The sequence below is a fragment of the Pseudopipra pipra genome, chromosome 13 (genome assembly GCF_036250125.1).
Source record: "Pseudopipra pipra isolate bDixPip1 chromosome 13, bDixPip1.hap1, whole genome shotgun sequence".
NCBI classification, from domain to species: Eukaryota; Metazoa; Chordata; class Aves; order Passeriformes; family Pipridae; genus Pseudopipra; species Pseudopipra pipra.
The window spans coordinates 16,309,912-16,334,988 of NC_087561.1; the positions used below are offsets into that span (position 1 = coordinate 16,309,912).

General features: G+C 40.4%; 2 protein-coding genes across 3 annotated transcripts; both read right to left on the reverse strand.

Annotated features, from left to right (window-relative positions):
* Positions 1–1,271: 1,271 nt before the first annotated feature.
* On the reverse strand, positions 1,272–10,961 carry LOC135421546 (uncharacterized). Its single transcript, XM_064670138.1, has 8 exons — positions 9,313–10,961; positions 8,131–8,280; positions 5,748–5,853; positions 4,764–4,937; positions 3,965–4,064; positions 2,915–3,009; positions 2,322–2,460; positions 1,272–1,947 (listed from the first exon to the last, which is right to left on the reverse strand). Exons 2-8 carry the CDS (start codon positions 8,204–8,206, stop codon positions 1,939–1,941), a joined length of 699 nt encoding a protein of 232 aa, XP_064526208.1. The 5' UTR covers positions 8,207–8,280; positions 9,313–10,961; the 3' UTR covers positions 1,272–1,938.
* A 148-nt stretch (positions 10,962–11,109) lies between these two features.
* APOOL (apolipoprotein O like) lies at positions 11,110–24,931 on the reverse strand. 2 transcript variants are annotated; one of them, XM_064670137.1, is made up of 9 exons: positions 24,849–24,931; positions 21,890–21,994; positions 20,921–21,040; positions 19,851–19,905; positions 19,407–19,505; positions 18,942–19,033; positions 17,802–17,888; positions 16,496–16,649; positions 11,110–14,830 (listed from the first exon to the last, which is right to left on the reverse strand). In XM_064670137.1, the coding sequence occupies exons 1-9, from the start codon at positions 24,858–24,860 to the stop codon at positions 14,733–14,735; spliced, it is 822 nt and encodes a 273-aa protein (XP_064526207.1). In that variant the 5' UTR covers positions 24,861–24,931; the 3' UTR covers positions 11,110–14,732. The 2 variants fall into 2 exon arrangements, with proteins under 2 accessions (XP_064526207.1, XP_064526206.1); XM_064670136.1 differs by lacking the exon at positions 24,849–24,931 and adding an exon at positions 23,224–23,293.
* Between the last annotated feature and the right edge of the window lie 146 nt (positions 24,932–25,077).

The following is a 25,077-nucleotide window of genomic DNA, read 5'->3' on the forward strand; positions in this document are numbered from 1 at the left end:
AGGGAGGGTGTCAAGTCTCCCTCTCTGGAGACATTCCAAACCCGCCTGGACATGTTCCTGTGTCACCTGCTCTGGGTGACCCTGTCTTGGCAGGGGGTTGGACTGGATGATCTCCAGAAGTCCCTTCCAACCCCAACTATTCTGTGACTGTTGGGTGCCCCCACCATGTCCAGGGGTCTCCACGGGGGCAGAGCCGTGTGGGTGGGATCACCTGAGCCCCCGTCACGGACCCAGCACGGCAGTGGGAGCTGAGGGGTCCCATACCAGCACCATGGATATGTGACAGCATTGCCTTATCTCTTCCTCCTATTCCTTTTCAAAGCAGTGGTGGAATATCAAACTGAACACTCTTGAATCCTGTGGTCACTCTGAGGTTGGTAAAACAGCTGGATCGAGGTCAACAACAACCACAGTTTGTCAGATTGTGGCACTTCCCGAGGCTGAGAAGGGACAGAGAAAGGCAATTCACTGACACAATTCTCTGACACCTTCAGATCTAAATTTCTGAGGTCAAAAGGGCTTAAACTGATTGCCTGGGATCTAAACAGATGTGCCAACACCATTTCTGAGTGTTTCTGAAGATAACAGAGAGGCAACCATTCTCACTTCTCTTATTTCTGATAGAAATTGAAAACCAGCTGGATGACAGGAGGATGCTGTTACTGAACATACCTGTTAAAGGACAGTGGGTGAGACAAGGAAAAGCAGGGCCATCCCTCCCTCTTCCTCCTCTAGTGACTCCAGCACAAGATGCTGCTTCAAGCTGGCTCTGCAGGTGTTACCACTATGAACATTCAGCTTCTTTGTGCTTTAACCTGCAACTAAATTCTCAACACTTATAAGCACAAGCATTACTTTAAGCTGGCTGCACTCTCAGAAGACATTGCAATGCAGGTTTGCAAGCAGTCCACGTCCAGAAAATCTTTGGATTCTTTTTGATGAATTTTTGTGCCTGTGATTTCAACTATCCATGAGAAGTTCCTCTGACAGCACTAGTGATTTAACAGTTGGCAAATGTGCCCTCAATAGTTTCAGACTGTTGTGAAAGCCAGTGAAACTTGCCTGCTTTGGGTATTTGTGACTTTGGAGGAAAACCAAAAACCAAACCAAACAAAAAAAACCCCAACCTTTCTAAAAATCTTATGATTCTGGTTTTGTCATATACTTTCACATATTACCTAACACTAAGGAAAAGTGTTCTAATATAAATCTCAATATAACGCGCTTCAGACTTTTTGGAAAATGGGAAATAAATCCAGGACTTCAGCCTCTTTAATTTGTTAGTGGCAAGGTAGTCAATCTTCCACAGCTTCATTTATTTTCATCATTTACAGAAAAAGTTACAAAGAAAGCCATGGCAGTTTTAAAGGCAAACTATTCTAGCTCAGAATAATATGTAATTTTTTGTTTTCTTTCTTTAAATATTGGCCTTTAAGGGGAAAAGCAAAGCAATGTCAGTCAGGGTACAGCAGGCTCTACTTGCTACAATGCCCTGAAGAATCTTCAAAATTATAGCTAAGAGAAATTCATGGCCCTGTAAACAGCATGAGTGTCTTCTGAGGCAGCTTCTTGTGACAGGGACTTCTTGTCATTTAGGCACAGGGCACAAGGTTAATCCCAAAGAACCTGTGTCCCAACAGATGTGCAACCACCTCAGCAATACTGAGCAGCAGCTCTGGGAACTGTAATGTCAGGCGTTCACAAAGAGTTGTCACCAATTACAGAGTAAACAATCAGCTGCTAAGATCATATTATATCATGTTTTGGTTTATAATTATCTTCTGTACCTTTTCTTTGCAATAACTTTTAATGCTTTCTAGTAGTGATGGCCAATTCCTTTGTGTCCCAATCCACAGGGTCTCACTGCTCTCTCAGCATCTAGATTACCCAGTGATCAGCAGCATTCCAAGATATTTCTGATATAGAGAGCACTTGTTCTTAGTATCTCTGTAAAGAGATTAGAATTAAATTAGTAGCATGACACACCCTCCTGCTTGCTATTAAAATAATTGATCTAATTAAACTGCATTTATATGTATTTCTTTTGTTAGTATGTGCTGCTCCTGAGTGTGCTCTCACCAGGAGCTTTGGGAGGTGATTTTCATGCAAATAACTGAATGTATTAGGACTGTGTCCACACAAACTGAAACAGGTTTTGAAATATTTAAAAACATTTCAGCAGGGGCAGTTCCTGTAAAATTCCTGAAGAAAACACCCGCATAGGAAAAGGTGGCTTCGATTTCTATTTAGCACCATATAGATAAATAGTCTATATGCATAGGTATGTAATTAGCATGCATAGGTATGTAATTAATATGTACCTGATATTGTCTGCCCCCTGCATAATCTGCAGGAGGCAAATTCTTTCTGGGATAGTCAAATCCTTCCCACTGGGGCCTGGGCAGAGAGAAGCGGTCTGTGGTTGGATCTGGTCTCCTCGGGGGCTGAGAATACATGGAACTGTGCAAAAGAGAAAAAGGTTATTAAAAATCTGTGTTATAATACCCTGCAAATTGCACAAAGTGTTCCTTTAAACTGAAATGTAAAAATATTAAATCTCACTACTGCATTGAGGCAACACCTCTGCAAAGCTTGCAGGTAGGAGCTGCAACAGTTGGCTGGATAATGGGGAGGGTCAAAGTGAGGAAGCACAACCAAGGAAAGTGTGTTTCTAAAAGTAATGAAAAGGAATATGTTTGGAATTATTAGAGGAAAACCATAGAAGCCCCTGGATAAATCAGTACTTTAGGATTTATGTATGGGAGTGTATGTGAATAGTCCAGTCAAAAGCTTTGCCATTTACTGGACCTTTGTTGGTTGCTGTGCCACTGGCAAAGCTACAAAGTCATTCTGAGTCTCCAAGCCAAAATATAAAGTGAAAATGAGCAAAAAATACAGAAAAAGAGCAGCATACCTGTAATTCCCTCTTTGGCTTGGGATTGAGATTTCATCAAAATCTTCTCTTCTCAGTGAAGTTTTTGGAATTTGTCCACCCCAGCCATCCTGATCCTGATGGAGAGGATCAGGTGGTTACACAGAGCAAAACGACAACAAATGACAAACCCCAGCTCACCAGCTACAGTGTGTTGGAAGTTATAAACAGTGTGTTATATTCACATTTTCAAATATATAAATTCAATTTATCTAAAAGACTCAGTAGAGAAGTCTTTATAGACTATATATTATATAGTCTATATAGATATAACAGAGGAACACCCACCCAGGTAAGTCTTTGCACAATTAAGTAACCCAGTTATTAACCTCGAAAACAGCGTTAGCTGAACCAAATTCTGAACTAGTTCAAAATGAAACAGCACCATCTCCTGGTGAAGGCAGGATAAGGCTGCTGCATTGCCAAGATAATGCTGCTTTACAGATAGATTTAACAGAAAATAATGGATCAGAATAGATTCCTTTCTTTCTTTTCTCAGGCAGCCCACAATGTATTCTTGTCACACCCTGTACACTCCTTAATATGTAAAATAATCACCTGAACTACTGAATGAGCAAATGAACACACACAAATATATTCCCTTTCGTGTTTCTTTTTATTTCATGTTAGTTTTTAACTGCATTTATCCATCTTTTCCATTAGTTCAAGCAATGATCTCTACTACATCTTGTCTAATGGAGAAAACTGGCTCAGCAGAGGGTGACCCTGGCCCAAAAGGCAGCAGCTGGTCCTCTGGGGACCAAAACTCAAATCCCAGCTCCATCACAGACTACAAAGGTGGTCCTATAAAACACTCTACTCTGTCTCACAGGAATCTTGAAGAGTTTCACCTTCTCACGTGCATTCAGCTGATCTTGGAAATCAAATACTGGGGAGATTTTAAACCTGGAGTACCTTTAATTTTACCAGATGACCTTTTCTTTTTGCTATTCATATACTATTCTTCTGAATCACACCCCCTGCCTGGCTCCCCCAGCCCCAAGAACACGTGGTGTGCCCCCCCTCTCTTACCCTGGGTGGCTGTGGGTACCTGTGCCCCAGGTGGGCAGGTGTGTCAGCACTGAAGGCAGGGTTGTGCTGTGCCTCAAGGTAGGGAGAGTTTGGCTGCTTCCTGCAGGGGGGAACAGTGGGAATTTAGAGCATGAGCAGTGCTGAGGGTCTTGACAAATCTTTTTGTCCTGCAGATTGGTTCAACAGCCGTGGCACAGCTTCAGATGACCCGTGGCAGTGGCTATACAAGAGCTATGTATTATTACAGCTTTTCTATGACACTGGGGCTCAGTGAAAGAAAAAAAACCCAAATTGTCTGTGTACTTGGGAGAGCTATCAGTGTTGGAAGCAAAAAGCAGCTCCAATTGCCAAAGTTGGAGACCAAAGAACAGGAGGAATTGAGTTTAATCACCCAAACTCTTGTCAATGTTTTGGCCTTGTTCCTTTTTTACTAAACTTGTGGAAAGCAAGCCAATCCTTAAGAGCAAATAAATCACAAAGACACATCTGGTAGTCTCGAGTTTAAGTAGCAAATGGACTTATCAATCTTTAAAGCTTGTCTGGTAAGCCCTAAAGAAAAAAGGCAATGACTCAGAGTGAAGGTCTACATGTAGTAGTAAAATGCTGAGTAAGTGTTGAGTGCTCAGGGAAGACGCTTTGATTTAGTTTTAAATTGTACAAACATTTATTTTGGCAGAGGATGCTCCAGGGCAACCTTGTCCATTTAAATACCCAGAGGTTAAAAATTAACCAGAATACCAGACTCCTTTTGCTTTCCTTCCACATAAAACCCCTTCTATCTGCACCCAAAGTCACTTACCCAGGTTTTTCACTTTTACAGCAGTAGAAACAGGAAAATATTACAGTCACTATGATAACCAGTGTTACTGCAGGAACAGTAGCCACTAAAATGAAATCTAGAGTGTTCCAAAGGTGGTTACATTTGGGGCCCATGTACCAGTAGTCCTTCCAGCCCACTCTGAAGTAATCACATCTGCAAATAAAAATACTCATTTTCAGCAACACCATTTTAATTCAAAAGTAAGTAATACTCAAAAAAGGTAAAATATTTTGCTATATAATTTTTTATTACTGAATACTGCAGGGGCCAAGAGATTCACTACTTTTCCAGTTTGCCTGAAGGTGTTACTTTTCTTAGTAACACACATCTTTTTCCAGATTTGATGCAAAAGCACTTTGCCAGGTTCTGGGGCAACAAGTCCAGGTTGGCATTTCAGGAGGAGATAATAAGCTTTTCTGGGAACAGGGTGCAGTACCCAAGTCATGGCATGACTGAGGGCAAAGATCCCTGTGCCAGCTCTAAGCATGACAAAGGTGCTGAATTTCCAGACTCTGCAGATGTAAGTGAAACGTGACAGTGATATCTGTCATTACGACACTGATTTTTTAAAAGGAAAAAAACAACTGTGTAATGGAGAATAGAACATTAAGATATCCTATTTGGGGTTTTTTAACTCTAAAGAAAATTTGATCAACCTGGGGAAAAAAAATGAACGTGCCATTACATAGATAATGCAGTTCTAAAGTAAAATATCTGAGACAAGAAGGAGCATGTGAAAATTAAGGATTATAGTGATTACCTACATTGGGAATTACTTGTTTTTAAAAAGAAAACTCTGAGCCCAGATGCTTTGTACCAGAGTTATAAACTTATGCAGATTGTGAATGAAGATCAACATCTACTTTCGTGGATCACATTGCAGGGTCTAAATTTAGTTCATCCTCAAGAATATATTTGACATTTACATGGTGTATATTTAAACAAACCAACCCCACACCCTACCTGCAGAAAGGTTCTCCATTTTTACACAGACAAGGAAAATGACTAGGACAGAATTGAGTTGTGTTACCCAGGCAGGCCTCAAAGTCCTCAACTCCACTGCAGTTGGCTGTGAATTAAAACAAATCAAGTACTTAATGCAATTATCCAGTAACATACTGTCACTGGGCTGGATTGCTAATGGCACCAGAAATTTAAGCTTCATGACATACTCTAGATGATACTAAATCTTACTTTCCAGTGCCTTGCCCCTGGAAATTTTTGAAATTATTTGAGAAATGAAGATTTACCTGCTTAAATTACTTTACCCTGAATGTGCACCCATCTCCCAGTTGCCCAGTAAATTGTGTGTTATGATGATTTTTATCACAGCATTTAAGTGTGGTTGCATCTCAATTCCACTGTGTATTACCTCTGGATTGCTGGCAAAGGCTGAAAGTCATGAAATCCATTTGAGATTCCAACCTTCTAATTATAATCCCAATTAAAACCTTTGTGTGTGTTTTGCATTGGGATTATTCCTTATTTTGGCCTACAAAAGGATCTGGTTTGTGTTAATTCAATTCTCATCTGTCTCCTTTGCTGTGTAAACATTGTGGGCTGTAAATCATGATCCAGAAGCTGAGTGTTTACATATCCACAGGTGTGTGAGTGGCTAAAACACCTTCCTCAGCAGCCTTAGGCAGACATCAAACATCACCAGGTTTGTCCCTCACACCCTGCACTCTTTGCTACCTGTTTCTCTCCCACGTAGGACTTGGACTCAACACCAAACAACAACCTGAATACTCAAAAAAAGCCCCAAAGAGCCAACACAGCTGAGTATAATTTGTCATAACTGTTCCCAGTGAGAGGATACACATTTAGAATGAAGCCAGAGAGTCAGAACTGAAAGATCTCTGGGCAGATCCTTCCGAGCCCCCCAGAGAACTGACTGGAAGCAAGGAGTATCAGAGCATCCCTAACGTTGCTGCTTTTGTGAGAGGGATTTCACACCACAAACAGGGGCACTACAAACTCCTGACTAAAACATTATTAGCTAGAGAAACTCTGCTCTGAGCAGTCTTGATTTCAAAAAGAGGTGGGAGCCTCCTTCCTCCCCAGTCTCCAAGGCAATCTAATCCAACATTTCCTGCTAACCAGAAATAAATCTAAATGATTACACAGTGAATCAAGGCTTGCATTTGCACAAATCTATTTTCATGTACTGCAGGCCTTTCTCTCAAAAGGGCATCAAGCACTGAAGCATTTTCCAAGACAACCTCAATACAGATCCCATGTTACGCCTATAAAGCACAGAACAATGAAGTCTCAAGTAGCATTTGGCATGGCTTAGGAGATAAGCAACAGTAACATAACCACAATTCTTTTAGCAATGTTTCAAAACAATACTAAGGGAGCAGAAAATAACCAGCTGTGACTGTGCTGGGGAGAGAGGGAGTGTGTGCCCTTGGACACTAATGCTCTAATATTCCATGTCATTGAGGAACTCACTGCTGAGCCCTTCACAGGACTTGAGTCTATATAAATGCAAAGTTAGCCTTCAAGTGGGAACTTTTTTTGGTGATTGAAAGGCTAAAGTAGCAGAAAAAAATTCCCCAGATCACAAATGAAAACTAGTAACTAGACAATAGTACCTGCAGCTGGTTTCCATCACTGTCAGGTTAGTGATACCTGGTTACTAGTAACTGGTAGCTACCAGGTGAAGAACAGTGATGATAAAATAAATAAATGTATAAAATCAATCAGTAGAAAATCCTCCCATTAAAAAAATACCTGACCAATACTTTATACTATAAGAGAATCAGAGATAATTCCATATTAATTAGCTTCTTATTTAAAACTACTTTGCTTTCAATGCATTCTTGTTGTCATGCTCTTAATTACTGATGATTTTCTCTGTATCAAAAAATCTAAGAATACTTATTCTCAAAAGAATGTGTAATTCTTTAACCTCTATACAAAGTATTCCTACTGAAAAAGAACCAAGGCATTCGACTCCTTTAAAAACATCCTTTTGACATGGAGAGACTGACTCAAAATGATTAAAAGCCACCAGGACCCTGAGTATTTCAGCTGTAACTCCTATGGTCGGGACCTTTCTGATGTGCAGAAGGACAGAGTAACAGGTGAAAGCCAGAGCACATCTAGATCTCTATAGAATATGCCCTTGGCAGCACAGAACTCAAGAATTATGACACCACACAGGAAGGCAGCTGTCAAAGGTCTCTCCATTTACATTGTTTTCCTGTTATTTAAAATAAACTCCACTTAAGGCACAAGGAGAATTCCCATTGGGACTGCAGTGCCACAGCAGCACTCCCACAGTGGTGGACATGGACACACCCCTGTCCTGACAATCAAATAAAATCCCACCATGTCTTACGTTTTAGAGCTCCTTTTTCACCCAGGGATCCGCTGGCCAGGAACAGGACACAGAGCAAGACTTCCAGAAAGGACATCCTGGAGCCAACTGGGATAAAACACTGATTCTTCCAGACTCTGCCAGCAGCAGAATGAGCTCTCCTTTCTGCTCCTGTAGCAGAGTCAAGGATCATGGATTTTGAGCTTGTTTTACAGCATCCTTCTCTATGAAGAATTACTAATTAACTTAAAGCTGATAGAAACTTCCTGATAACTTATCCAGCATATTTTCTTTTACGAAAACTGGGTAGTTCCATAAAAATGTCTCATTAATCTTGCTACCTCTCAATTTTTGAATACATAATGTAAAGTATTCATTTAAGGACATAAGTTTCAACAGACTGAGGTATCTGTCAGGAGCATTTATCTACTCTCCTTTTAGGGTTATGTTACCTTTTACAGATAACACACTTGGAACGTATTTGAAGACAAAGTTCCTGGAACAGATATTGTTTTTAAAGACATGCCAAAGCCATGATCCTGAAGCCAACTAACAGGGATGAGACAGGAGCCAGGAGGGAATCCTGTCATTGTATGCATCTACCATTAAGTTTTATTGGTTAATTTTTCACTTCTATGAGAAAAGAATGGAAAATCCCCCTCTGGCAAGGACAAATGACAACAGAAACTGATACCTTAGCACACCCTCAAACTGTCATCTGGCCTTTTTATTATTTAAAGATTGTCTCTCTAATATTCTCAACATTCACTGCACGAGGTCTTCAATATGTGGTCACTTCTATGTGAATGATTTGTCCTCCTGAACACGATACAGGACAGCCCAGAGTTTGTGGGAGGGGAACTGTGTTGCAGTTTCAGTTGGCACAAGTGTTTTCAGGATGGTGCCCTCCAAGTTTTTCCACCACTGATAAAATCCCGATGTGGATTTCCTAATTTGACAGGAGCTGGCTGCTTATGCAAACATGCCAACCACAGTTACATTAACAGCAAAAGGTAAACTTTAACCTTTACCTTTCAGGGGATAAATAATGATCTCTGAAAATCAATGCCTAGAAAACTCTTTAAAGAATAATGCTCTGGCTGAAAGCCCAACAGCACTTAATTTTACAGCAGGGGATAAGAGATTCTCAGCTCTGCCAGAAGATTGCTGTCCAACACCCAGGAACAGAGAAATTACACAGACCTCAGTAAAAGAAATTGCATGATCCTTCTTCAGATGAAGGCAGGAGTGTGAAGAACCAGTTCATACAGATGCTTTGTTCTTGTGGCTCACAGGGAATTCTGCTCTGGCTCCAGCTCACAGCTGCTGAGTGCCGGCGCTTCAGGCTGGGTGAGGAACAAACACCTTGACCTGGGGCTTTGAGATTTCATTCAAAGATGCAGAAATGCAATTTGCAGTTTTTACTTGGGTGAGATGTTTTAATGAAGCAGATCACAAACCCCAAACTCGTGACTTTGTTACACCTTTGGCATTTATGAACAGTGGGTTTGGACATGGTCCCACAGAAGGGCTGCAGAGCCCATCAGGTTTCTCTTTTTAGTGCTCACTTGGGTAACAACAAATAAACCCAGTGCCAACAGACCTACACAGCTGTGAGCTTTTTATTTCTCAGCACACCCACTTCCTCCTCTTGTCTGAGTTTCTGGAACACAGCAGAACCTAGTGCCAAGTTATGCATTCTCTGACTAGACTAGGTACAGTACATCTAGACTGATCTCACTTCCTCAAATACAGAGCTATAACTAAAGCAAAATTACTGTCCAAAATTAATGGTGAAAGATGGTCAACTGCTCATTAGCTCTACTCTTAATTAATTTTAGATGTGGTTCAAGATGGCTTTGGAGAACACCCTCCACCCCTGCAGGGGTTCTGAGGGCAGTGCAAACAGAACACAAGCTACAGAGTCCTCAAATATTGGTACTGGGAGTGCTACAGATACAGCACAGGAAGGGTTCCCAACACTTAGAACCAGCATAGGCTCAGTTCAGACCTACTCCCTGCTCACAGCAAGGGAAACACAAGCAATTCCTTTCAGTTGTTGCAGCAAAAATCCATCTCCCACAGCCATTCACAAAAGGGCAAAGAACTGCACCCTGGACAAGGGTGGTGGGACTCTGCCCCATAGGGACCTCAGGACCCCACTCTGTTTTGGACTCTGGCTCTGGGCTACAGGAAGAGCACAGCAGTGCTGTGGTAGGGTAAATAAAATGCTGATTTCTGCAATGTGTTCAATCACAGCCCTTCTTGACTGCAGTTTACCATCAGCACAGGGCTGAGCTTTGCTTCGTGGAATCCCTGCAATTTAAAACAAAACCTACACACAATCTAGTGCATACTGATACTCCTTTACAAAAAGTAAAGGCTTTGTAGGACCCCACTTTCTTTTTGGATTTAAAATACATTTTCAGTATTTCAGTGTGATTCAAAAACACTCCAAACTTTCACTACAATGTAACTACACTAATGCATTAAAATACCTTCACAGGAATTCTTTCCTAAGTTATTGAAGAATCACAATGACAATGTGCCATTAAAACAGCCACGTTTCTTACTCACACAGTTTGTCTTCTTTTGAGTAGTTCACACTGCAGGTTACACCATTGGCCTGGCAAATGACTTTACCTGGAAGATTAGCACAGAGCCACACTGAGATAAATACATTTATCTGCCTCAGTCTTTAACAGTAAGAGCCATTCCTCCAGCATGGATAAAAGCCTTCGTTTTTCCAAGTCCTGGGCTACGGAAGTCTTTAGAAGAAATCACCAAGGAAAGAAAATGGAAGCACTTCTCAAAATTTAAGACATTCAGCATTAATATGTCCTGTCTGTTATTTCAGTGGTTTCTTCCAGGAATGTTTCAGTACTTCAGGGTGAAGTTGTGTCCCCAGGTGTGACTTAGCTACATTTATCAAATTAATTCTTAAAGAGGAAAAGAACTGACAATTTGTCCTACAGATGAGACAACAGACAGAAGTTCAACTTAATTTTTAAAAAGTGTCTTATCACCCTTTATTTCCAGGTGCTTCACAGCGATATGACAAAATAAAGTATCACAATCGGTTTTATGTAAATAAAAAATTAATATCAACAAGTTCCAAATCTCCCTATATCGAATACAATCAATCATAAATAAAAAAACATGCAGTAAAGCTATTTCTGTATTATAAAATACACGTGACCCAGTTCTTTAAGACAATGAATTTTTCACAAATATATAACATATAAAAATTACTCTATATGTTCTTACTTTTATGTTACTATATTATTGCATTTTGAAATAGACTTTAAGTGATACATTTGAGAGACATTTCAAAGTGTTTCACTATAAATTAATAAAACCATGTCTCACAATGCAACTTTCCCCCCGTCTTACGTTAAGTTTTCATTGTAACAGATTTGCCTACTGGGTCTGAAGTCTTAAGGAGATCAAGTCAGGCACATATTTACACTGAAGACTCACAAGCCATGGCATCATGGAGATCTGAATTTGCTTTTTTAAAGCCATTGCATAGCACCTTTACTAGAAATTACTAATACAGACATGTGGCTACAGTTGCTTGCAGTTACCTGGAACAAGTCACCTGTAGAGTATTATATAGACCCTGGAGGCTCAGATGTCTGACCTGAAAGCACAGAACACGCCACACAGAATACAAAACCTTCCACACTTTTGTCCCACTTTCTCTGGCTGCACAGAGGGAACAGTTTTCTTCAGCTGGATGTGTTTCAGTCCTAAAACCCAAGCCTGTAATCTCAGCCCAACTTTTCAACTGTGGAGGGATATTAAACAAAAACTGTTGATACAAATGGAACAACCAGAAAATTACCCTGCCTTGTAGAGAAGGATGAGAAGGAGAAATCTCAGCTGATGAAAAAACTAAGAAGTGACACTAACATCATCTTTATTGTGATGATAATGATGGTTTGGGTTGGAAGGGACCTTAGAGACCATCTTGTTCCATCCCTTGCCAGGGGCAGGGACACCTTCCACTAGACCAGGTTGTTGAAGTCCCCAAAGAATCTGACCTTGGACACCTCCAGGGATGGGGCAGCCACTTGGGAAACCCCAGGCTGGAATAACCCCTGCTGGCTCATGGCTCTTACCCACCAGACTCAGCTCTGGCACACCATTCTGTGGGCTCTAGGACTGCATCCCTCATCCTGCTCATTCATCACACTGGGCAGGAACAACAAGTTTAGGTTATGTCCCAGAAAACGTTTGTAAAAGTTCGTAATGCTGATTTAACTCTGAGGTGTAGGTCTATTACAGTTTTGTCCTGAGCAGTAATTTGAGACTGAAATACAGCTTTGTGTACCATGGCCATGCACAGCATGAACAACTTGCAGAATCAGGGGGTGTAACACAAGCTGTTTGCATAGAACACTTGAGTCTTGCCTGCCCAACCACCCAGGAGCCAAAGGACCTCGTGCAGACCAGACACTGCACTGGTGTCACAAGGCTGGAATGGAAATGCCCTCAAAGTCTGGGAAGGCCCAAAGCAGCTTTTGGCACTTCTCTTTGCCTGGAAAGGGCAGACATGCTGGTTCCCTAACAGCTATCCAAGGTGGCTTCTCTCCCTGCTCCCAGCAGTCCTAGTTATATTATTACTATTACCCTTAGTCAGGGTTTTTCACTATATCCTGAAAAATCTCACCACAGTAAACTCCTACAAAATCCAACCAAATCTGCATCCCCTTACCTTTCCAGCTGACTTGTGGTAGCACATCATCAAAGGGCAGTTAGAATTTAACAGAATCGAGGAGTAGAGGAGATGGGTTTTCCTTTATGTTTTTTAACCAGAACCTGATCACAGGGAGACATAATACAATTTCTGCCATCTGGTCTTGCACTTGAAAATGATAATTTCTCCACCATTTCCACCTCCTGCCCTATGTCTTCACCTGTTTCCCTGGAAATGGTATATGAAGCCCAACCAACTAATTTTTCTGCTCCTTTCTCTGTGATGAAACACTAAATGTGTGTTGTCCAGGAGCTCTCTGAAGACTGATTTAATATCCTCTGATTGCTGCATGAATTCCTGGGCCTTAAGAGATGACTAAAGAAACAAAACACATCAAATCCTAAGTCAGCTGTCCCAAGCAAGTTGATATAATAGAATTCCTCTTCTTTAAACTTCACATTTACTGACTTCACCTTCCAGTGGACCCTGTGTAACAAAGTCTGACACTCTGCCTGAAATTTGGATTTTAAAATACCAATACTTATCTGTTTCTGAACCATCACAAAAGCTTTAGTACTTCTTTTGCTCATTCACCACTTGTGCCTTGTGCACATTCCATCCTTGCAGCACCTCCTCACAACTCCTGCTGGTTCCCCAGGGACACTGGGAATTCTGTTTCCCTGTATGTCACCAGTCATTTGCCTTGGCATCAGCAGCCTTGGAAGAAGGAATCAGATTGTAAAATCTCTTCTCATGGAGAACGGGAGTAAACATCCTTTCACATCCCAGTGCTGAGAACACATCCATATGAAGCAGCATTTCAGGTTTTAGCCTATCTGCTTGTATAGTTTGTTCTTGCTTCCTCCTCTACTTTATAGCAAAGCCCATAATTTCATGAATTGGCAGAAAAAAGAATGAAGAGAAATGGAGGATGAACAGAACTAGAGCAATAAACACAATGATAAATGTAATGTTTGATAGTTTCATCATTAAGGAAACTTAATGAATTTCTAATCTCATTCTTATGGAAAAAGAACATCACAGAAATCCTCCCAAGGTCAATGGGTATTGCATACAAAGTTCTGGGGAGAAAAAGTTGGCTGTCTCTTACTTCTGCATTTTTAATATCTGTCAGCACTTAAGACCTTGAAATTACAGGTTTCCAACATCCTAAAAGTTGCTAATGGATTTTATATAATCTCAGTATCACTTTCATGGATTGAGCAATTTACACACAGTTCTTCAAAGTATTAGAAGCAGGTGAAAAGTGATTCACGGTCTATAAAGGATGTTCAGAGATCAGTTGTGTGTTTTTCCCACCTTCAGTGACACTTAAAAACATCAGAAGCAGGACAAGGAGCTGTTTCCATTCACCTTTGTGAAAGAGGCAAACAACATCAAATTATTTTGCAATGGACAAAAAGTTTACAGAAGCATTAAAAACAGTGCTGTTCATACAATATAACCACAAGCTTTCAGGGGTACTCAGACCAGTAAGAAGTTGCACTTCATTCCAGAGCTGAAAGAAAAAAGGCAAAGAAGCCTTTGTGCAAACCCCATCCCTCACATTCCTCTTTCAGATCAATGAACATCTGAGCTGAAGCAGAGATATGTTTACATTTCCAAATATCCTTTGTGAAGTGACATTTATTAACAAGTTTGGCACAGAGAAACCTCACTGGGAGAAGACACTGACAAACCTCATTTTCTTGGTGTCTCCCTAATGGCACTGACACTGAGTGAATTCTCAGTCAGAAATAAAATATGCACTAAACAGAATCATGGAAGTCAATAATGCAAACTGAGATAGGAAAATGTCTGATTAAATTATACCTCACAGAATATGTACTGTAAGGATTATTCCTTCCCTTCTTCCCTCCCCCTTATCTGTGACATTTTGCAGTTTGTAAGCAGGCTTGGCTTAGCTTCTAGTACTGTACATATCCACATCTTCTGGGCTGGCCTGTCCATGGTCCATAAGTTTGGGATCAGGCTTAAATTTTGATGTCTTCACTGTTCCTGTTAGAGATGTTAAAAAAAATAATTAAAAATAGACATGTATTTGAGCTGTAGGGGAAAAAAGCTTAATGACACATTTTGAGAATTTCTGTATTAACAAACACTTGCAAAAGATCAACTAGAACTGTCTGTTCTAGTTCAAACTCTGGACAAGGCAAAGGGGTTGGAATTATGAGCATACAGCAGTGGATGGAGAGCAGGACTTCCTCCAACTCTGCTGTGTTCAGGAAGTGGTGTTAGAGAGAGAGAAGATATAGTGATGCTTTGCCTTACACATGAAAAGGAAGGGAAGTTTGAGGCATGGAAAATATCTCCAGTCTTTCTTGCCCCACTGCTCCCAGGAGCAGAGCTGTCTCCCAAAACCAGCCCAATCAGGATCTTCCCTGAAGCTGCTGCCAGATGGTAAGAATTCCAGATGAAGACAAACACTCTTACCTACTTTCACTTCATCACTTCCAAAAGCCTTGAACTAAGTTTTTGAAAACGTTGAGCCCTCACACTCACCCTGAATGATAAGGCACAGACTGACAGGTTTAATGACACTGCAATTCCAGCACTGAAGGGAATATAAAGGCAGGTTTTCCAGGGCTGTGCCTCCTGCTCCTGGGCTGCTTCTTTTCCAGTTACATCCCTTGGTTTAACAAAGGGTGCTGTGTTCTCCTGAAAGCTTTGCCCCATTTGGACTAGAGAAAATAAACATCTCTGACAACACAGATTAATTTAGGGCATGGATATTTCTGGCTATATTAGGGACATGAACTAATTCCACCTGTGAAAGCAGAGACAGAAGAGATCTACATACACAAAACCATTAAAGACAGTCTGGCCTGAAGCAAATGTAAAAATGCATCAAAGCATTCCACAAACTAAATCAGAAAAAATACAGGTGCAAAGGAAAGATGTGAATGCAACTAAGTGAAAAAAAAAATATTAAAACCCCCATTCAAATACATTCTGCTTCTTTTCCAGGAAAAAAGAAGCTCTGGTAAAGAACACAATAAAGAGAAATAACAGATTTCAGTAACAAAATTCAGAAACTGCTCTTACAAAGGTAACAATATTTTAAAACAAATTTAGTTCTCCTTTAATAGGCAATTCCACTATTTTCTGTAACCAACTGGACTATCAAATATTTGTATGTAAATAGCTGTCACATGATCTTGCTGATTATCTCAACCAGTTGAGATGCACAAAGAACCCCTGCAGAAAATCTGCAAAATAAAATCCAATGCTTCATTTCTCAATTACACATTCCTCTTTTTCATTCCACTATGTGTCATCTCTGGACTGTTGGCAAAGGCTATAAGTCAAGAACTCCATTTGAGACTTCAACCTTCTAATTATGATCCAAATTAAAACCTTTCTGTGTGTTTTGCATTTTGGCCTACAAAAGAAGCTGGTTTTCATTAATGTCAGTTCTCAGACATTATTGAGTGAACAGCAAATATATAAAAATTCTGATACTGTGACAGGGTCCACAGTGAGAAAATTATCTCCTCCCTGAGGCTCTGAAATGTGTATTAAATGAGAGGGTGTAGAATATACTCTCAACAATAATATGCAGTGACAGTCTGCTCCATTTTAGAGCAAGAGTAACTACAAAATTAAGTCAACTAATTGGATTTGCAAGTTGCCCTGAGATTACAGTTGAAACATTTAATTCACCTGATGAAGGCACTGGATCTTTATTGCTCCAAGACTCTACTGGAGAAGATTCTGTTCTGTTCCATGATCTTGACTCAACAGCAGACCCAGGTTTGTTACTAGAAATTCCTTTCTTCTTATCTTCTTGTGTAATTGGTTTTGACTCTGGCTGCAGCTGTGAAGCAAACATTAATAACAGAAAGCACATGGGGATATGCTTAATGCATTATTATCAAATGAAACTTTCAACCTGGAAGCTTCTCTTTTATGAAATTATTTTGAGATATGACATCATTCAGTGATATTCAGCCAGTCAGCTGCACACAAGGAACCCAGCTGGAAAAAATGAAATGCATGGAAGAACCCCACAGATCAGGCAGAATAACTTTATTATCACGTGAAAAGGAATTTGTCATGAGTATATATTTAAGTCTGATACTGTGTTTTCACCTGAGGCTCTCAAAGTACTTCACAAGTTCATTTACAGCCCAGGCACCTCAAGCCTTACACAGAGTTGAAATAGCATTGAGTTTTTACAGAACACTTACTACCCCTAGTTAGCAGAAGAAGGAAAGATAAATCATAGTAACACCCTAGTAATGAAAAATAATATGTTTTGGGAACAGGGTTCACTCAGGGAAAAAAGATGAAGTTAACAGAAACTGTCTGTACCACATCAATTCTTGTTTCACTCTCAGTTATCTGAATGTCATTTTCAAAACTCAGGATTCCATTTGGGCTCCTCAGAGGAAATAAAAGGTGAGGGCTACATAACAATAAGCACTGTAAATTTAAAGCAAAATTCTTCTTAATGCTAATATAACTGAGAAACTTCCATTTTCTTTGAAAAGAGCAAAAAAAAATTATGTGCAAAGCTGAAATTTTACTCAGGGAAGTGCTACTTTTGTCAAGGGTTTTTAAGTTTCCACTCGAGAAAAAACCCTTCCAGGTTGCAGAAAGAAACACATTTAATTGTGGGATCACCAACCCAAGTTCCAGATGTGATTTACAGGGGGTTAATATTCCCCTCTACTCACTGTTGGCAAGGCCTCAGCTGGTTTACTATGACCTATTTTGACCACTTCACTTAAAAACCACAAACACCACACAAAATCCCCTAAAGGCAGAGAAGAAGCAGAGAAACTAGAGAAAATTCAGAGGAGAACAAGAGTTATGTCATGGTCAGAAAGTGTCCTCTGTAAGAAAAGGTTATCCTGGAGAAGAGAATGTCAAAACCCAGGATAAATTTTCCATATGCAATAGGTCAATATAAAGAGGTTTTTTCTCCCTCTGAACGTATGAGTTGCCAGCACTTCACAAGTCCTACCTTGGTGACAGGTTCCTTTTCTGCCCACAGTGATCTCACAGCCTCATAGGTCTGACGACTCCAACAAAGCAACTTCTTCCCTGTTACCTATTTTTTTAGAAAAACAATTTTACAACAGCTCTGAAAATACAAAGATACACAGGTCATTCAAATGCAATTCATCACATTTGCATGAGAACACGTTTGGCCCCACACCAAGACATTTGAATCGTCTACTTTTCAAGATCTACTGCCTGTTTCTCTTACATTGAGCAAATCCCAAATAATGCTTAAACTGGTATTAGAAATCCACAGGTAACATTCCCATGCTAAATTCACCTTCAAATTCAACTTCAAATGAAATCAATATTGTTTTGTTGCCAACAACTGTTTTGTTGCTAACAGTGTGCAGTGTTGGCACAATAGGCTGAACGCCAGTTTGAAAGGATCCAAAGTTGTCTCACTAAGTTGGAAATGATCAAACACAGAAACAGAAAAGGGAAAAAGTCCCAGGAGATGCCCTGGCCCAGTTTTTTCCCAACCAGATTTCAGGATAATGTTTCACAAATCTTTCTGTCAAAACTTAAGCCTCACCATTTAACTAAAAGATTGGTAAGTCCTAGAATCAAACACAACCAACTAAATTTTCCTGTCTCATCAATTTAATACAGAAGTGAAATTTTGAAACTATAAATCCCGAGTTCAAGGAACTACAAACAATTCTTATGGAGCAGCATGTGCTTTTCTAAACAGGGAAACACTGGAAGACTTTTCAATTTACTTTTTGTGTAGAAGAGGACCAGGTGCAAACAATTCTTGCATACAAAATAATAAATAAGGTTCTGCTTTTCTACATAAAGAGCTGAGCCCTAATCTGGTAGACAATGGCAAGATGACAGTAATTGGAAAACAAGGAATTCTGACAAGGGAGGTAATTGTGCAGCATCTCAAACTGCATCTCTGTGAAGTTCATCAGGGCTTTATTTTTTATTTACTTTTGATTTTTATAGCCATGCAATTAACACCTGTGATGCACTATATGTTTTAATGAAGATGCATGTGGATTCTGACTCCCAATACCACAATGCTAAATTCAAATAAAATGGGAATGCTATGACCAAATTCACTGTTAATTCAATATTCAAATACAAGTAAACTTACCTTAGCAATGACCACTGACTGAGCTGGGTAACACACAGAAAACCCTACACTGGTAAGTCCCAATGGATAAGCAATTTTCTTAAATCTAGAACCTGTATAAAGCCAAATATTTTGAATAATTAGACAATAATAATGAAATGTAAAGCTAAGTAATTGTAGCAGTTAAACACAGCTATTACCACAGACACATGTGCAAGGAGATACTGATATTCTGAACTAGGCTTTCCAATATTGTGAAAAATGAGAAGAACAACTGTGTCATTAATCTGGCTAATCCTGCTCTGTGAGCTCTTAGGCAGCTTCTAAAAGTAGTACTGAATAATGTCTCTTCAATTTACCAGGAAGGAGGCTTTTAATACAAGTTACACAGGCTTTTGGCAATGTTTCAGAAAAGTCTTCTAACCATTGAAACTCTTACATGCTACACATTTGTCACAGCAATAATGAAAATAAGCAAACTCCTACCTTTTCTTGCCAGGGCCACTCCAGCCAAGCCTGAGACCGTAATGACACCGATCTTGGGAAGAAATTCGGGTGGGGGGTTCCTCAGGTAAACATAAGCATCTTAGAATTAAAAACAAATAAAAAAATACAGCAATTAAATTTAAATCCTTTCCTTTCCTACTTAAGGAATAAAGATGGAAGTAAAATGATGAATATCCAGAACTGCAAACAGTCCATGACTGGATATTTTTAATGAATGAGAATGTGCATTTTCCAGATGTGTTATCAGAACCAGAAGCACAGCCCTCAAAACACAGCAAAGTTCACAATTCTTCTCCATAAGTACTTTTTTTTTGTGGTTTGCAAAATGTTAGTTTTTAATAAAGAAAAAGGAGAGCTTAGTTCTAAATTTTGATTGTACTGTGAGTTAATACAGATGAAAGGAGAGACATGTGACTTGCTTACCTTTTCCAAATTGAATTGAACCCGTTATTCCATTTTTAACAAAGACATAAGCAGTCTAAAAAAACCAAGCAAACAAAGATTAAAATCTCTGCAAAAGTAGATGTTTACACATGGCTTAGCACAATGAGACAAAGAAATCTTGTGTAACTTCAAAAAAACCAAACTTCTACAGAGGCTGTGCAGAGATCTACCCTCTTTGTGACAAACATATTTATACTTATAAAACTTCCAGTGACAATTAAGTAAAAAAAAAAGCTCTTTAATGTAAGCTCACTTTCAAAATTGACATCTCAGGAACAAAACTGTAGAGTAGGAAAACACCTGGACACTGACTGCATAAGCTAAGAAAACTCAGTTATAAAATACAATCTTCTCTTCCCTAGAGAGACTTTCCCAGGAGAACTGACTTTGCCTTTTAGTTTGTAAAAGCAACAGGGAATTTGTACCACCAGAGGTCACTGCTACTCAATGTCAGGAACTCTCACTCAGTGATTAAGGGCATGTAGAAGGCTGATACAGATTTATAACCAGATCATTTCAGCCAAGCAGTCACTGACAAGATTTTCACAGACCAGTGGAATCACGATTTCAAGAAAATACAGGAAGACTTTTTTTTTGCCTTTTTCAAATTTGGAAGAGCAAAATACAAGCCGAAAATCTATTCACAAAAGCCAGGGTAAAGGTGTTGTTTACCAGCAGGTAAGAGAACAGTGACAGGTATCACAGTTCTACACCTAGAACATGCAGGGAGGTTGGATGACTAGTTAGTGACAGCCTATTTTAACAGGTACATGGGATGCAGTTTGTCCTCCCTAAGTACCTAAATCAGGTCTTTTAACCTGCCCTTTGGAAGCAGCTCACTCCACGGACTGGAATTCCAGACTCCTAAATGCTACCAAGTTCTGCCAAGAATTGACCTACTCCTGCCGTAGAAAAATGGTTCGTTTTCCCATCCTAAATCATCAGTGTATGCTAAGACAAGGCACTGCAGAGAACCCTGCAGGGTGAACTGTTTTTCAGTGGTGTGGGCAGTGCTGTCAGCAGTGCAGGGAGCTGTGGGTGTTTCTGACCTGGCACCAGCCCAGGTAGCGGCCGGTTGTCTGTCGCACTGTCGAGAGGTGTCTCTGCAGCTGCCCCGGCTGCTCCTCGACGTACCTCGATGTCACAGGGGGTGCACTGTAAATTGGGAGCTGCAAAAGAAGGAGATTGTTCTGTATTCTCATACTGGGGACACTGAAGAGGGGTTTCCAAGCCTGCAAACCCTCAGTGTTCCCATTACAGCAAAGAAAGTCCCCGCCCGGGAGTACAAACTTTGCGAGTTACAAACTGACTCTGCACAGGGGTGACCTCACGTTGTTCTTTAGAAATTAAAACTGAAACTGTTGTACAGGATCTAAGAAACACAGCTACTGAGTATGACAAAAGATCTTTTGTTCAGCAAAGGCATGAGCAAGAACAGTTGGAAGATGGATGTGTGTATTACTAGAAACTACACAATAGAAAAAGACTTTTCTGGCGTCAGCCTGGATATATTGTAACAAAGAAAATGAGATAAAACTTCACTGATTTAGTATTGCAGCACTTCATGTTTTATTGTTGTTGTTGTTGCTGTTTAACCCAGTGAATTCTTGGTCTAAACAGTTTCTCATTTGTTTGCACTGTCAAATTAAATATATAATGTGGTGGTTTGGTTCCCATCTCCCCTGAAAATAATAATGCACACCCAGATATGGTTTAAAAAAGTGGCTTTAACGATCCCTGATATTTAATGCATTAGTGTATTTTTAAACTGTGTACCAAAATAAACATACCTGAGGGTTTTTTTTAACAAACACTTGATGATCTCAGAGGTCTTTTCCAACCTGGTTGATTCTATGATATGATTCTATGATTTGAGCTATAGTGGTCAGTTACTTTTATCACGTGTTTCTTTGCTGTGTGTTTGATTTACTGGGTAACAGAATCCAATGGAAAGAGTTGGCATTCTGCAGGTTTTTCTAGCATTGTTCAAAGAGACAAACAAACAGTAAGATCTGTACCTGATCTGGCTTCACCAGCTGACTTTTTGATCCCTTTTCTGTTGCTGCATAGACAGTAATACATATAAAAGGCAGCCCAGAAGAAACAGCTGCCAGCTTTGCCACCTGGGACAGACAGAGGAAAAAAGGAAGTCTTAATGCAGAGATAAACATTCCCCTTGGGCTTGATCAAATATTGGATTAAACAAGGCACTTTTAAAACCTTTTATAAACCTTGTGCCTTTTAGGAACCTCTTCTGACTTACACAATGATTTTCTCAAATTACAGTGGTAAAGAAAAAGTTGGAGACCACTGACAACAGTTCTGTCTAAAATACCAGGAAGAATTCTGTGTTCAAAGCCAAGCTGATGCTTCCATCACCCCTTAAGGAAAATTAAGTTCTAATCCATCCAGCACAGAGGTACCTCAAGGCAACTCTCCCAGCACCCAACAGAGAACAGGTGAGAGAGGAGGGGGATAATCAAAATTAGTCCAAATTAACACAAAAACTGTCTTTCTGACAGTGCTCCTTGGAGCAAAATGCCACAGTCTGAGCTACAGAAGAGTCTCTGTAAAGGATCTAGGAAGGGATGTCCATCATAATAAGTCTGTATTTTTGAAGATTTATTGAAAAAAACTGTTTAAAACCTATCATAATTCAGACTGCTTATTTCAGTACAAAATGCTACCAGGACAACATCAATTTTCTGGAGCTACAAGAAGAAAAACTAAATTTAAAAGTGAGAAAGCATGAAGAAATTGTATTTGTTTATCCTGTTCCTTATCTAATGATGGGATGCATTAAAAAGACCTCAATTATTTGTTTGCAGTATCCATTTATTAAAATTATTTTATTAAAAATTACTTAAAAGGCCCTATGAATGAAACAAGAAAATTCATACACTGTTTAGTTAAAGAAATCAAAAATCTTCCTTTTCATGAATTCAGGAAACAGCTGCAGCTACAACAGCCACAAGCCCAGCTGATGTCTCTGGATTCTGTCTGGACATAGACCCAAACACCACCAGAATTACAGGCACTAAAAATTACCAGCCTGAATGTTCTGGAGGGAGGGAAGGTCAATGACAAGAGTTCAAATATTCTCTGTATCACCACTGCCATGCTCCTGCCACTGCAGCACTTAGAACCAGCAGGTTTATTTTCCCCAGGCATGAAAAGCACACCAAAGAAAAACAGACATGGTGTTATTTTTGATGAGAAGGCTGAACTGCAATTATCTGCTGAAGAAATGTATTACAGGCTCTCCCAGCAAGAAATTGTTACAGCTACGCCTCTTAACAGTAGAACCAGAGTAAAACTAATCAAAATAGAATAATAAAACTGTCAAATGTACCTGGATAACTTTGGCTTTAAGTCTTTGCATTTCAAACAATCTGCTTCAAAGTGCTGGAATCTTATCAAGTATCAAAAATACAGATTCTATTAAAAAAGAAGTTTAAAAGCTGCATCACTACAAAGAATTCACTATCTTCCACTCAAAAGATGCAGAGTACAAACTAAACCATAAGAAATCCATATATTTAATTTATGCTAATCTTCAAGACATTGTTTCTCACTGAAACTGTAAATTCTGTGTGCTTGCTTCAAGAACTGGAGCAGGAGTCAGGAAACTTGTCCTGAAGGCAGGAACTGCCTCAAAACAATCAAGGTAATCAAAGAGTGGAGTATATGCAAAAATCTGATGCATTTATAACCAAAAAGACACAAATTCTATCACAAATTGGAACCTACTAGCCAGATTAAAGAAAGAGTAACACTTAACAGGTACCTCATATTTTCCATGGAAATATTAATTAAAGAATAATATCATGGGTTTATGGCTTTCTCCTACCACTCAGATGTCTTGAGGGAGATCACAGAAAGGTCTCACATATTTTTGCTTTATTTTTCCCAGCAGTTACAAGAGACATGAGGATTGCCAGAAGCTTCTATGCCAAGTCCAGTATCCTAATTTGGGTTTGTACTTATAAATCTCTGATGACAACTACGAGAAAACCACACACAAGGGCGGCAGAGCATCCTCCTTCAACTAAACTCGCTGACACTCCAGGGATTTGGTTTTAATTTTTGTGTGCCACATGGGGACCCATACAATGAAGTGCTATTAATTTTTTATAGTAAATAATAAAAAACATACATAAAGTTAGGTCACCTCACTAAAGGTACTGAAACATTCAGATTTATGTACTGATCTGCAACAGTACAAGATCACCCAGCCAAACAGCAAAGCCAAAACAGGTCCTTTTCCCATAATACACTAAGGTAAAGTGCTTCATTTTCATTTCTCTGGCTGTCCTCACTTGTGTCAACCTTTTCTTTGCGGATATAAACACATTTTAAACACTCTTAAAAAGTAAATATGAAGATTCACGTGAGAACAACCTATTCATCAATTTAGCTACGAGCACTGCAAAACCTGTCTAAACACTCGAGTAAAAGCCTAGGTCCTTACATGCGCGTTTTTCTCTGTTTAAAGACACTGCATTATCTTTACAACTAAAGGTATTTCAGAAACTCGCGCCCCTGTTAGTTTGTAACAGCGCGATTTCGTAGCCTTGTTTCAGTGATGCACAGCACCACCAACACTTCATAAGGTTACTACCGAACTATCGCCCCGATATTCATCTCTCCGGCAAGGAGCTGCAAGTGTTTCAGGAGCTGCAAGTGGACGGAGAACAACCAGGAGAGAAATACTTATTTTAGTCCCTGCTGCACAATTTAACCACCCTCTTGAACCAGCTCCTTCCACCTACAGAGCCCTGTCACTGCCCAACTCCTTCACCTGACCCCGCGTTCCGAGGCACCCGGGGCTCCTTCCCGGCCGCACCGGCGGGGCCGGGCGGTTCTGAGCGGCCCCGCGGAGCGTTCCCGGCTGCCCCGAGCCCGGGAGCCCCTGAGGGGAGCGGGGCCGGCGGGGCCGCGGGAGCAGAGCCGGGCTGAGGGCGGCGGGACACTCACCTTGGCCGCCATGTTGGGCAGCGCCGCGTACGGCGGGCGGGAAGGGCCGCGCCGGGCGGGGCTCGGGGAGCGGGGCGGGATCGCGGGCAGGCGGGGCGGGAGCGCCCTCAGGGGGACTGGGATCGCCCTCGGCCAGGGTCGCCCTCAGGCGGGGCTGGGGTCGCTGGCAGAGAGTCGCCTTCGGGGCGACAGGGATCGCCCTCAGCCGGGGTCGCCCTCAGGCAGACAG

Bases quoted from the DNA above. Each gene is read 5' to 3' on its own strand.
- APOOL (XM_064670136.1), bottom strand. From the start codon at position 23,253: ATGCAAAGACTTAAAGCCAAAGTTATCCAG. The intron at 19,906-20,920 runs GTCAGAAACACC...TGGTTTTTTTAG, and splicing joins GCTACCTGGGCTGGTGCCAG to ACTGCTTATGTCTTTGTTAA. The intron at 14,831-16,495 runs GTGAATTAAATG...CATCTCTAACAG, and splicing joins AGATCCAGTGCCTTCATCAG to GAACAGTGAAGACATCAAAA.
- LOC135421546 (XM_064670138.1), bottom strand. From the start codon at position 8,206: ATGTCCTTTCTGGAAGTCTTGCTCTGTGTCCTGTTCCTGGCCAGCGGA. The intron at 4,065-4,763 runs GTAAGTGACTTT...TCCCCCCTGCAG, and splicing joins TGTAAAAGTGAAAAACCTGG to GAAGCAGCCAAACTCTCCCT. The intron at 3,010-3,964 runs GTAAGAGAGGGG...CCTCTCCATCAG, and splicing joins GGTACCCACAGCCACCCAGG to GATCAGGATGGCTGGGGTGG.